The 12,813-nt window shown below is 35.2% G+C and overlaps 3 protein-coding genes across 10 annotated transcripts; 2 read left to right on the forward strand and 1 right to left on the reverse strand.

Annotated features, from left to right (window-relative positions):
• Positions 1-266: 266 nt before the first annotated feature.
• Positions 267-6,623, forward strand: Dpcoac (dephosphocoenzyme A carrier). Of its 7 annotated transcripts, XM_076811623.1 has the most exons (8): positions 303-627; positions 1,010-1,173; positions 1,238-1,408; positions 2,523-2,737; positions 3,063-3,391; positions 3,599-3,864; positions 4,123-4,300; positions 4,604-6,623. In XM_076811623.1, the coding sequence occupies exons 4-8, from the start codon at positions 2,585-2,587 to the stop codon at positions 4,749-4,751; spliced, it is 1,074 nt and encodes a 357-aa protein (XP_076667738.1). In that variant the 5' UTR covers positions 303-627; positions 1,010-1,173; positions 1,238-1,408; positions 2,523-2,584; the 3' UTR covers positions 4,752-6,623. The 7 variants fall into 7 exon arrangements, with proteins under 7 accessions (XP_076667743.1, XP_076667744.1, XP_076667742.1 ...); XM_076811625.1 differs by lacking the exon at positions 1,238-1,408 and having other exon boundaries at positions 2,510-2,737; XM_076811624.1 differs by lacking the exon at positions 1,010-1,173.
• A 126-nt stretch (positions 6,624-6,749) lies between these two features.
• On the reverse strand, positions 6,750-9,038 carry Bub3 (mitotic checkpoint protein Bub3). The gene is made up of 5 exons (XM_076811630.1): positions 8,800-9,038; positions 8,503-8,698; positions 7,902-7,971; positions 7,510-7,820; positions 6,750-7,436 (listed from the first exon to the last, which is right to left on the reverse strand). The coding sequence occupies exons 2-5, from the start codon at positions 8,695-8,697 to the stop codon at positions 7,032-7,034; spliced, it is 981 nt and encodes a 326-aa protein (XP_076667745.1). The 5' UTR covers position 8,698; positions 8,800-9,038; the 3' UTR covers positions 6,750-7,031.
• A 143-nt stretch (positions 9,039-9,181) lies between these two features.
• On the forward strand, positions 9,182-12,072 carry Nop56 (Nop56 ribonucleoprotein). 2 transcript variants are annotated; one of them, XM_076811616.1, is made up of 3 exons: positions 9,182-9,334; positions 10,180-10,751; positions 10,832-12,072. In XM_076811616.1, exons 1-3 carry the CDS (start codon positions 9,332-9,334, stop codon positions 11,736-11,738), a joined length of 1,482 nt encoding a protein of 493 aa, XP_076667731.1. In that variant the 5' UTR covers positions 9,182-9,331; the 3' UTR covers positions 11,739-12,072. The 2 variants fall into 2 exon arrangements, with proteins under 2 accessions (XP_076667731.1, XP_076667730.1); XM_076811615.1 differs by lacking the exon at positions 9,182-9,334 and adding an exon at positions 9,424-9,568.
• The last annotated feature ends 741 nt before the right edge of the window (positions 12,073-12,813 follow it).

A 12,813-nucleotide genomic window follows, 5' to 3' on the forward strand; every position in this document is an offset into this window, starting at 1 on the left:
ATTCCTTTCAGTAGACTCCGTTAAAGTTTGAAGCAGGTATTTTCCACAAGAATGCACAGCATTTCAGTCTCTTTTTCGACCAATTTGTCAGTTTTTTTATTACTATTTAAGCCTCCCTAAGGGGCTGTCATAGAAACTCTATATTGAGCGGGTGACTTATGTTCTAGTCCATACATTGCAAGTTGTTTTCAGAAAGTAATTGCATTAAATAGAACACGAGTAATGACAACGACTGAATCGGTATAAACATTTAAATGGTTAATTTCAATTGCTATATTGCATACGTCGCTACTGCCACCTAGAAAGCATAACCGTATGCGAGCGAAGGTCACACGTAGACGTATTTCTTTCATTCGAAACTAAAGGACTCGAGGAGGCTTGCGAACACTTGTGAAGACGACGTGATGTGTATTACTTACGTAGATCCCAGTGATAATGGCATCGTGATCTAGCCGTAGTACGGTGGCAGTCGCGCGAAAAGAGCCATCGGGAGAGCATCAAACGTAACGACAAATCGGACTTCTGTGGCATGCAGGCAATAATGTGAAGTATATTAATTAGTGACGAATACTTTGAACTGTGTTCATTGTCCGCTTGAAGAAGAACATTTCCATCGATTGGAAACGGGTACGTTCCTTCCATTTCACATACTTATCTTGTCACGCGTTAAACCACTTCAATGTTATTTTACATATAAAGGCAGATTCAGACACAGCCAATAATTTTACGTACCATTGTTTTACTAAACTACTCGACGAAATTTTGGTGTCCACAGACGGTAAATTGCTAAATTACTCGACTAAATTACTGGACGTGTCTGAATCAGCCTTTATCTCTTGCAAAACAAAGTAACATCGTTTATGAGCGCAGATACCTTTAAGGGCGATTCAAATGAAATCACGTAAAAAGCATAGAAAACTTAAAGTAACACGCACTACGCCCATTAGTCGTTTGAACGATGGATCGCTTTTGATAAATCGATTTCAAGCGCATGTTCTGTCTCTGTTAGCTCATTCGTTTAATTGATGCACACGTATCGATACTATGTTGAACGTACGCAATTTTTCCGTATCGCTTTTGCCGTACTTGGCTCGACGGGGAATAAGTGTTTTTTGTTGAAATCAACCCGATAATATTTACCTATCACTACGATACTTTAGCGATGTACATTACGTAAGTCTGCTAATTTTCTTTTAGCGTATATGTATATTGCTAATCTATTCATATTTTTATTTAGCAATATCGCGAAAAATCAAACGATGCGACCGTCCACCGTACGTGTACTTCTTCCAGTTCCAGGGAATTTAAATTCACTGTTATAAAATCTCAAAGAAACTTGAATAATGTACAATTTGCAATTTAATTTATGCGCAGCCAAACCCTTATTGTTATTAGTAAATTATAATTTGTAATGTAATTGTAACAAATTTTAAGTACTCTTACAGTATTAAAGACATAAGTTTTTAAAAAAGATTTCACTGTATATTTTCAAAGAGCATGAGAATATTACAAGTAATTTGAACAAATTCATTTCAATATATATTTGAAGAAAGTGTTAGATTCGTTTGCACTTGGATAACACCATATCGGTGTATGATGTTATAAGTGATAAGACTTATCATATGGTGTAACCCAGTACCAAATAATTGTTTGCTTACTTCATTTTGTGAACCTCGACGTGTCAAATTTTCTGACCACTTTATTTTCTACAACAGTCTGTTTCCTTATACTTTATGTGCGAAGTCAGTTATTATAATTCTTTGCAATAAAATGTTGGAGAAACACACGCTTGCGCAAACACAGAGAAAAATAAAGTATGGTACTGATTACGTTCAATATAATACAGATATCTATGTTTTTTATATTCATAAAAGTAGAAGTGTTTGCGATCAACTGCACAAGCTAATCTGGTGGATGAAATTATCTAAAAATATAGTTGGAAAACAAACATACTATTTGTCCATGAATTTGTATATTCAGTCTATTATCGCTAGTTGGAAATAATCTATATGCAGGGTGAGTCATGCAGTTTGTGCGAAAGAGAAAATTTCAATGTCTTCAAACCCTTACTCTAACACTTCCCTACTTGTAACTTGGGAACAAGTTGATCTATGTCGGTAAAAGCGGAGTGTAATTTAAAAGAAATGACAACTGCAACTTCCCACTGCATTGTTACACTTGAGATAAAGATAAATATTATCGTCATCTAAGTTCTCTGCGGAAGAGATATGATCCATATAAATTACTTGATCCACCCTGTATTACAAGTATCATTTACATAAGCTTTGTAAGATATCCATTCAAGGTTCTTATGTTTTTATGCAATTTTATGTGCTAATTATATCTTCGCACATTTAAAAAGAGAAGTAAAGAATGATATTTACAAACAAAATTTCATACACGGATAGACTGATTAATCATATTGAACTATGGAATTTGCGCACTTGTGATTTTAAGAGACTATAGCGACTAAATAAAATATATTCTATTACATTATGTTTGTTTATAGGAAGATCTAAAAGTTATTACGTAGCAGTGCAGTTCAAGCGAGATTACTTGAGCTGTAGAGCAATGTGTTAAAGAAATGTGTGGACATACAACGACCCATCCTGTTGAAAGCAGTGAAGCAGTTATTGCAAGAATACAAATGTCTGTATTGTCGGACACGACAAAGCAACTACCCATCCTACAGGCTGCGTCACCTTTGTCAATGGAAGAACAGGATGTAGGTGCTACGGTAAGTCATAAAGTAATTTATTGAGCGTTTATAATATGCATATATATCTGCGTATAATGTAATAATATCTTCTGTTACGTTCGATATAAAAGTTTTTCCATACGTTTTCGAAAGCTACTGCTCTTTTTGTCTTACACTGAATTAGAACGGAAATTCGAAATAGAACGCATTCGGTAATCTCTATAAATGGAAGTAACCACATAACTCATTAAACACTAACTCAATCATATTTTGCAAATTTGAATTCCATCATATATCTGATTTCAGTTAATGGAAAATCTGATATTCAACTATATCATACACAACATTAAATTGTGTATTTCAGAAGAAACAAGGGAAGTTTATTGGGAAAGATGGTATCTCGAATACACAAAGGGTATGGACAAGTTTGGTGTCGGGTGCTGTTGCAGGAGCATTGGCGAAAACGACGATAGCGCCCCTGGATCGCACAAAAATAAATTTCCAGATATCGAAGAAACCATACTCGGCGAAGGCGGCAATTAAATTCTTAATAAAGACTGTTAAAACGGAAGGTTTACTTAGCTTATGGAGAGGAAATAGCGCAACTATGGCTAGGATTATCCCATACTCTGCCGTGCAATTCACAGCCCACGAGCAATGGAAAAGAATTCTAGGAGTAAATGGATCGGAAAGGTAATATGCAAGATTAAAATCTACTAAAAGTAATTTCAATTACAATGATGCACAAAGCAATAATTAGAATCACTTGTTACGTAGTATTCTAGGCTTCTGCAGTGCATAAGTAGTGTCATAGCACAGCTTACCTCGTGTCACTTAAAAATCTATTATCAAAGAAGTAAAGTAAATGAATTATTCAGCTACATTGTTGGATATGCGCAGACATAAGCCTGGATTGAATTTCCTTGCTGGTGCACTGGCAGGTGTGACGTCGCAAGGCACAACTTACCCCCTGGATTTGATGAGGGCGAGAATGGCTGTGACGCAGAAGGCTGAATACAAAACCCTGCGACAGATTTTTGTACGCATTTACTTGGAGGAAGGGATATTGGCTTATTATCGCGGATTCGTTGCAACCCTGCTCGGTGTCATTCCCTACGCTGGTTGCAGTTTCTTCACCTACGACCTGCTCAGGAGCTGGCTGACTGGTGAGTCGATTCTTTCACAAAAGTTTGTTCGATGCCGTGGCAGTGCTTAACACGCAAAGAAAGAAAATCGTGATTTATACGAATGAGAGTGGCTCGTGTATGATCGCAAAGCAGGGTACCCGTGGGGCACGTCGGGGCTGTTTCCCGATATTTGGGACAGTACTTACTTTAATAGCGACACTTGTCGAGACAAGTCCGATGGCGGCGTTTTTCAAGTACGTGCTTCATGTTCGATGATGGCTACGTGTCGATGAACAGTGAACACGACGGTGGCTATCCCTGGCTTCTCGACATCACTGATTTGCGGTGGCATTGCCGGAATGGTTGCTCAGACTAGCAGCTACCCTTTGGACATCGTTCGGAGGAGAATGCAGACCTCGGCTATCAAGGGCCAGCATTATCACACAATTGGCTCAACCATAATAAAGATTTATAGGTAAGTTCAAAATTACACGTTTCTTATTCCTCCTAGAAAAGGGAAAGGAATTGAAACATTTGGTTTGACATTTTGGTTGCTACAAGAAGGTATTCTAAACGTCATGTTTTTCATACCGTAATCGTATGTATAAAAGTTTGATAAGGTTTTTAGAAATTATAATATGTACTTTGTATAAAATCTTCTGCGAATATGTTATTATCGGAATCGTAAAGTCATGCACGTTAAAGACAAAGAAAGGAGGTGTATTTGTATTAAAATATTATTCTGCAATAAGGAAACATGGACTTTATATATTTTCAGAGAAGAAGGTATAATGGCTTTTTATAAAGGACTAAGCATGAATTGGGTGAAGGGCCCGATCGCAGTGGGAATTAGCTTTGCGACACACGATACAATTCGCGATACATTAAGGAAAGTTATTGCTCGCCAAGATGAATCGGTAAATTAATACCACAGTGTTATGAAATACTATATGCAGTTACGAAAGCTGAAGAGAAACAGCTAATTATCAATTAAAATAGGGCATCTAATTATAGGGAAAAAATGAATATACTTTTTATTTGCAAAAAAGCCCTTTAAAGTATCAATATACCGAAATTCGTTAACATGCAAAAGAGCACTAATAAATAAGCTCATCCTAGAATTCCACCTAAGAGTAGACCTACGCCCCTACTGATTTCGGTCGTAGCGTTTTCCCTGCTGGTTTCCTACCAATCAATAGTATATTCCTGCGCGGAAAGAGTCTACTCTTAGCTGAAATTCAGTATTTTTATATAATAAGACGCATAAGGCAGCTGTTCGTTTGTTAGCAACATCTGCCGAAAGGCTTTTTTCGTACTTCCCGATGACCTCCAAGGTTCAGATTCAGTATGAAGTTTCCTGGGCACCCAAAAATGCCGTAAAAAATCTTAACAAATTTTGGTTTCGAACAAAAATTATGCTTAGCTTAGATGTCTTATTATATAGGATAGTAATTCCTTGGCGAAGTAGTATAATAATTTAATAAAATTATACTATTTTCAAAGGACACACCTTAAAAGACAGGGAGGTACTAGTACAAATTGTTAATGTACATATTGTTATCTAAAATGTTATAAAAACTGTTGAACAGCTAAAGATGCATGTTGAATAGCTATATTTAAGTCAATGAAATGATATTGCGCAAATATTTGTTTTAACATGTATGTACTTATGTTATATGTGAAGTATGACATGAATTGTGTAAATTCAATCGCCTTTATGTACTCTTCAATTAATGATACAAAATGTGTAAAAATACTTTTCAAATTAAATAATTTCAAGTATATCTTTCAGTTAATTAATGAGAATTTGGAGTTCGCCTTTGCTTAAATCACGATCCGCGGGATTGACAATATTTTAATATTTATATTGCAGTGGATATTAAGAATGATTTATTAAGAAATAATAATTGCTTCATTTGTATCATTGATTAAGTTGCGGTATTGAAATCTACCGAACTCAACGTAGCAACATTCTTTTTAAAAAGCTGACAATAATCTCGTAAACATAATGTGCAATATTAAGAATTAGCACAATTATTTGTAAAAGAGCAAACTATTTCGAACTAACATTTCTCACAATATCTGTTTCTTTTATACCATAATTTGTAGTACTTTACTCGATCTTATTTTAATCTTGTAAATCAGGCTTGGGTGATCTTTTCGGCTGATTTTCAGAAACAACGCCCTCTTTCTCCCGCCTCGCGTCTTGGCCCCGCGACTGCCGTAAAGCTAGAACCACCTCAGGTGCGTGGCGCGTTGACAAAACAAAAACGTATCGACAATCGTGCTCTCTGGGACGATGTAGAAATCTATTGATACAATGTCGCCCTAATGCGCCTCACGCGATTCACGTGGTACATACGGGCCTGAAACGCTCCAAGCAGCTTGGCAGCCGCGGGGGTCAAGACGCACGGCGGGAGAAAGAGGGCGTTGTTTCTGAAAATTAGCCGAAAAGTTCACTTAATTCCCAATACTCAGAATATTAATTTCAAACTTTATTATGTATTCTAGAACATTTTGTTGCTTAATCCGTACGGACTAACCATCTAATAAAGGCATCAGTTAAAAGAATTCATTTCTGTGGAAAGAGATCTTTCGTGGAAGTTTTGTAATGCGTATCGTTTTTAAATAAATGTACTTAATTATTTAATACTTTTGTAATAGATATATTAATTGTCACAATACAGCATACTTAATTTTTACCCAAATATATTCCAATTTGAATAAAATAGCTCTGTTTACTTAAACACTCGACGAATATATAATTGATATTTTAATTATTAAAATCCTACCAACTTACTTGAAAAAAAAAGAGTAAGGAATCAAATATAATACGCGAGTAAGTTTTCCTAACGATGAGACGCATTAATATTTAATTTATAAAATACTGTCGAATCAATCCAGTATGTTAAATGAAAAAAATCTTTAGATAACACATATTTTATTAAAATTTGACTAGCCTAATACTTCTGAACAGGTTACCAGTTATGCATTGTGTACTTTGCAGAATTTGTGTTGTCATCCATTAAGTAAATTTCGGCTAATTATTTAAGATATAAAAATGTAAAATACAACACTGTCGATATATACAATATAATGAATCAGTTTCTGGGAAAAGGTTCTCGGTTCTAGCGCTCAATTTCTACTGCCTTAATTAAGCAGATTGCAATTGAGAATTTGTCAAATTATTTTACAATAACACAATATTATTTTGGTTTGGTTTCCTGATCATTCACATATCTTATATAAATCTCTCTTTCGTCATTCCCACCCGGTGGGATTTCAGCCTCGTTCAAATACGATACCCCTATAGCAAGTACAGAGCCATCGTGGCTAAAACTAAGTGCAGCGACTCCAGCGTTATATCTGTGAAACTGGCACAATCGTTTCTTGTTGAAACCGTCCCAAATATTCACGTAACCATCTGATCCACCAGTCGCAAACGTATTATACGTCGAGTGAAAGCTGATAGCATTCACTGGATATATGTGCTCCACGTTGTTCTCCTTTATCCTATGGCATTTAAAGGCGTATTTCTTTTTCTGCGCCTCTGGCGTGGTGTCAAGATATTCCACCGCAACACGACCCTCTATGCTGCTAAGCACATACCCCTGAAATTCAGTAACAAATTAAGGCGTCGCTGTTAACAAGCTGTTCATTTACACCTGAAAATATAGGACTCACTTGTTCGTTAGGGAACCCTTTGATGCAACGTGTCTGATATTTCAAACTGCTCTCGCGTCTTTGGAACATACCAGCCATATTCCTTAAATCCCAAATACAAACTTTCCGTTTGGCTGTACCTACTACAAACTTATCACCGCACACGGACAAGGCAAGCACAACGTCTGGTTGTAAATAGCTACCTACACAAGTGGGTGTTCTGGGATCCCAAAGCTTTACTGCTGTGTCCCACCCGCCGGTTAATATTGCATTCACCGCAGCGCAGTATTCAATTTTTCTAATTGGTTTATCATGCGTTCCCATTATTTGTTCTGTAAGGCGATACGTTTTCACGATATTGATTACGTTACAACAAATCTGAACAGAGATTAAAATTAAGTAATTATTCATACCAGTATTGCTATTGATATCATACATCTTCAATGTATTTCCCAAACCACCGCTATAAGCGTGCACAGCATCCTGTATAAAAATAAGTTTTTATTATGGTATTATAAGAGACTGAAGAAATAAATTGGATTATAGGTATTCAATGTATCTATGCTCAACAATAATATCAAGCGCAATATTAACATTTTATCTGCTGCTTTCACGTGTTCGCGAGTTCATAGTTTCAATTGCAAAATCATTAATGCTTTGAGAATAAGCGGTCGTAAAATTTGAAGAATTTGGCAATGACTGTAAGTTTGGTCCAAGAACAGCTGATAAAGTATTAATACATTGTAGTATTAAATTATATTACAGATATATATATATATATATAGAATTACACATGTACACTCGAAAAAAGTACGCATAGCTTGTCTCATTACTTTTGTCTTAATTTTCCTTACCACGCAAATTTTTAACTTACATTATTTTGTCAGTGCTATATATTTTTCTTTCGCTCTTTTTCTGTTTCAAATAAACATAAGTACAATAACTCATTTATGTGTTGTGCATTGTAACATGGAAAGCTATTAATCGAGAAAGAATTGATGAATTTATGATTACCTGAAATGCAACGTCTAGAACTGGCAAATCATGATTATATTTTAATCTCATAGTATTAGCATGAATATCATACAACCGGACAGTACTGTCCCATGAAGAGACTAGGAGGAACTGCGTGGAGTTCGGTCCGAATTCCACCGCCGAGATTGCGTCGGTCGGCGGAGATTTTATTTTAAATTCTGTCCGAGACTCCATTCTTGAAACAAGAAAACGAAGGAGATATGAGAAAACTTTTTAGAACCTTGTACACCAAATGAGAAAAGTAAACATAACCTGCAAATATAAAGGAGGACGTACATTTTAGTAAAATATCGTTGCTTTTAACGTTCCAACTACGATGTATCTATTCAAAATAGAAATGTAGATTTATATACGATTTAACTACTAATATGCTAGGTGTAAGCTGATTTAAGTCAAACTTAAATGGTGTAAAAGGACACAGAGGCATTCACTCGTACACATAACGCTAAAGAATACGTAAGTAACGTAAGTACATATATCGAATGTGAAAGCTGATGTTTGTATTATGGATGCTATATTATAAAACTGTACAATTTTAACGGCTGAGGTTAGTTCTCAAAAATGTATCATCCCCGATATACTGCGTATTTTAATCTATATTAACGTTTTTAAAATTATACAAATTTTGTGTGGGATTATCTATATCAGTTAGAATTCAAATTTCAGGAAACAGCGAAGACTCCATGTTTCTTTCTGTTATATGTACTGCATCCGGAACACATGGCCGTTTCCTAACCATAGAGATACCTTATCGAGTTTGTGTAGTGATTGTTTAATAATATTGAATGGAATATAATACAAACGAAGCATGGTGAGTTAGCACGGCAATCCTATTGTGCCGTTATTTTTTAACGAAACGCTTTTTCGTATTTATATAATGTAACTTTTTTTTCAATATATTTCGGCTTAACTGCGATCATGTTCAACGTCGCAGTATAGTTAATTCTGTAATTAATCTTCAATATATAGTTAAAATAATCTTTTTGCGGTTCAGAAGTAGATAGTACGCATTTTTGAATATGATAACAAACATCTGAAGATGCAGGTACATTCTTCGAAGAGGGATAAAAAATATTTAGTAAAAACACGTGTAAAAAGCGTTCGAAGCTTTCTCAATGAGTTATGTTTCTGTATTATGACACCGCTCATTAAGTACATATAATTTGTATCGTACGTGGCATTTTTTGTTGACGATACTTAATGTAATCGTAGAAAGATATTTTATAGATAAGTTTCACTATGTTCTGCTACGTTGTATCTCGTAATTCAATAAAAAATATCTAATTTATAGAGATAAGTTTTCTGAATTATCTGTATAAAAGTAATAAATGCTTCAAATGCTTTCTTTATGCAATAGTGAACTATTTTATCTACGACTCAAACTAACCACGAAAAGTAACAACAATGAGGGCACCTGTTTTAATATTCCTTGGATTTCTAAGCTAGTATGCTATTATCAAAATTATAATATGAGGCATCTCTAAGTAATTTGTTCATGCGAACATATCGATATTTGTCTGCTGAGTTCCCTTATAAATTCAATAAAAAAAAATCCAGTTGAATCAGCCCATTGTTGTGGCCTTTAGTGATAAATGCATGTGGAATAAATTTTATATATCCACAGTGATTTCTACAATTATGAATTCAATATTTCAGTCAAAACTATTCGTTTTATTCGAGCATGCTGCTGGGTTTGCCGTCTTCTCCGTCAAGGAATTTGAGGAGGTAGGAATGCTACTGCCTCAAGTTGAAGCATCTGTCACAGACCTATCACGCTTCAATGCAGTTGTCAAACTTATTGGATTCTCGCCTTTCAAAACTGCTCTAGCAGCTTTGGAGAACATAAATAGTATCTCCGAAGGAGTTGTTCCAGAAGATTTACAGTTATTCTTGGACTCATGCATACCGAAACCTGGGAAGAAGGACAAGGTCGTGCTCGGCGTCGCAGACCCAAAGCTCGGAGCTAGTATCACAGAAGCATTAAATATAAAATGTGACCATACCGGCGCCGTTCCAGAAATCATTAGGGGAATAAGGTTTCATTTTCATAATTTGATAAAAGGTTTTACTGCCAAAAGTTCAGGAGTCGCTCAGCTCGGGCTCGGTCACAGCTATTCCAGAGCTAAAGTTAAGTTTAACGTGCATCGTGTGGATAATATGATTATACAAAGCATAGCTTTGCTGGACCAATTGGATAAAGACATAAACACATTTAGTATGCGTATAAGGTAAGCATCTAGAACATATGTAGGTAAACTAATCGAATATAATTTATACTGGTATCTAAATTGTAATTTATCGGTTGCAGGGAGTGGTACAGCTATCATTTCCCAGAACTTGTAAAAATAGTTCCCGAGAACTATTTGTATGCCAAAGTTACGCAATTAATAAAGAATAGAAAAGAACTTACAGATGAGAAGTTAGAAGCATTGGAAGAAATTGTTATGGACAGTGCAAAAGCGCAAGCAATTATCGACGCGTCGAAATCCTCTATGGGAATGGACATCAGTCCTGTTGATCTTCTCAATATCGAAATGTTCGCAGCACGCGTTATTGCCTTGGCTGACTACAGAAAACAGTTATCAGAATATTTGAAATCTAAAATGGCTGGAGTAGCACCGAACTTAGCCACGTTGATAGGCGACCAAGTAGGAGCCAGGTTAATAGCGCACGCTGGATCCCTTACCAATTTAGCCAAATACCCTGCGTCGACTGTACAAATACTGGGAGCAGAGAAGGCTTTATTCAGAGCATTAAAAACAAGGGGCAACACACCGAAATATGGATTATTGTTTCACTCGACTTTCATTGGTCGCGCCGGTACAAAGAATAAAGGCAGGATTTCGAGGTATCTCGCGAATAAATGTTCCATAGCGTCAAGGATCGACTGTTTTACTGACATACCAACCAACGTGTTTGGTGAAAAGTTACGGCAACAAGTAGAAGACAGATTGAAATTCTACGAAACCGGCGAAGTGCCCAGAAAGAATATAGACGTGATGAAAGAAGCGTTAGAAGAAGTTGCGCAAGTTGCTGCGAACGTTGAAGAAGAATCGCCGAAAAAGAAGAAGAAGAAGGACAAGAAACGAAAGAGCGAAGTTCTAGAAAATGGAAAAGAGAATGGATTTTCTGAAAATGGAGTAGCAAATGAAACTGAGGAACCTGTAAAGAAGAAGAAGAAGAAGAAATCAAAAGGTTTAGGGGAAGACGAGTGAAAAGAATATTTGAAGCCTCTGTATAACTATAATGGTATGTTTGTACAACTGTGCTTACTAAGTGACCAGTTAAACTATATGTACTACGTTGAAATATGAAGGGAACCGCGTTCACTAAACAGTTTCGTTTGTAATTGCAATTGAATGATCATTTGGTCTATGAAGAATTTAAAAATCTCATTGTAAAAATTCGAAAGCTTGACAATTTCAACTATAATTAAAAGACGTTTTTCATGTATTGCATATGTTACCTGACTCTTAAATTTTCTTTAAAGGATATGTATTATTTTATGAGAGAACAACTGTAAAATATAATCTTTTGTAACTTAAATAATTCTGTACACGTTGTGTTACATCACCTTTTTGCATTAATCTCCGATTCCTTAATTCACTTCACGACTTCAAATTAATTCATTTTTTAATGTATAGTAACTTCCCCAATGCTTGCTTTATTTATGCGATAAAACTCGATTGGGCCTACATAAAAGTAGCAAAGTAAAAACGTCAGTATTTCGGAAGTTTTTAACATAGAATTTATACTCTTACTAAAATATATCTAATTTATTCTTTATATATTCGTTAAAGAAACGGAACATGTACTTATAATTACGGAAAACTTACAGTGAAAGTATTTTATCTATTTATGTTCATTGTAAAATCATAATACTGTTATTGCAGTTTATTAATCCTTTTACAGACATTAAGTAAAATATTTTTTTCATAGATATTGTATTAATCACATCTTATGGATATTTACTCTCAACCTTTGATTTCCATATTTCAAACTTACGTCTAAAAGAACTCCACTTTAGATCTTACTATCTTAAAATGATCATTTTTAAAAAATCCTTACCAAAAATGAGGATTACACGCTTATGCTTTTACATATTCTGAATAATACCTCTATATGCGTATTTGTTTCAATTGATGTGCAACAAAACATTTCAGCTTTGAAAGGAAATACTGTACAAGAGGACAATGGGCATCACCAATGCAAGGAAAAGGTACTTTGATGTTAAATAATAAATAAATTAAAATAGTTAACAGTTCGTATTAACACCAGCACCAATGAGCA

Source organism: Andrena cerasifolii, chromosome 5 (assembly GCF_050908995.1).
Source record: "Andrena cerasifolii isolate SP2316 chromosome 5, iyAndCera1_principal, whole genome shotgun sequence".
NCBI classification, from domain to species: domain Eukaryota; kingdom Metazoa; phylum Arthropoda; class Insecta; order Hymenoptera; family Andrenidae; genus Andrena; species Andrena cerasifolii.

Excerpts from the sequence above, each read along its gene's own strand:
- Dpcoac (XM_076811623.1), top strand. The coding sequence starts at position 2,585 with ATGTGTGGACATACAACGACCCATCCTGTTGAAAGCAGTGAAGCAGTT. Across the intron at positions 2,738-3,062 it reads AACAGGATGTAGGTGCTACG|AAGAAACAAGGGAAGTTTAT; the intron begins GTAAGTCATAAA and ends TGTGTATTTCAG. Across the intron at positions 4,301-4,603 it reads ACCATAATAAAGATTTATAG|AGAAGAAGGTATAATGGCTT; the intron begins GTAAGTTCAAAA and ends ATATATTTTCAG.
- Bub3 (XM_076811630.1), bottom strand. The coding sequence starts at position 8,697 with ATGGAGTCTCGGACAGAATTTAAAATAAAATCTCCGCCGACCGACGCA. Across the intron at positions 7,972-8,502 it reads TTCTAGACGTTGCATTTCAG|GATGCTGTGCACGCTTATAG; the intron begins GTAATCATAAAT and ends ATTTTTATACAG. Across the intron at positions 7,821-7,901 it reads TGATATCAATAGCAATACTG|AACAAATAATGGGAACGCAT; the intron begins GTATGAATAATT and ends ATCGCCTTACAG.
- Nop56 (XM_076811615.1), top strand. Across the intron at positions 10,752-10,831 it reads ACATTTAGTATGCGTATAAG|GGAGTGGTACAGCTATCATT; the intron begins GTAAGCATCTAG and ends TATCGGTTGCAG.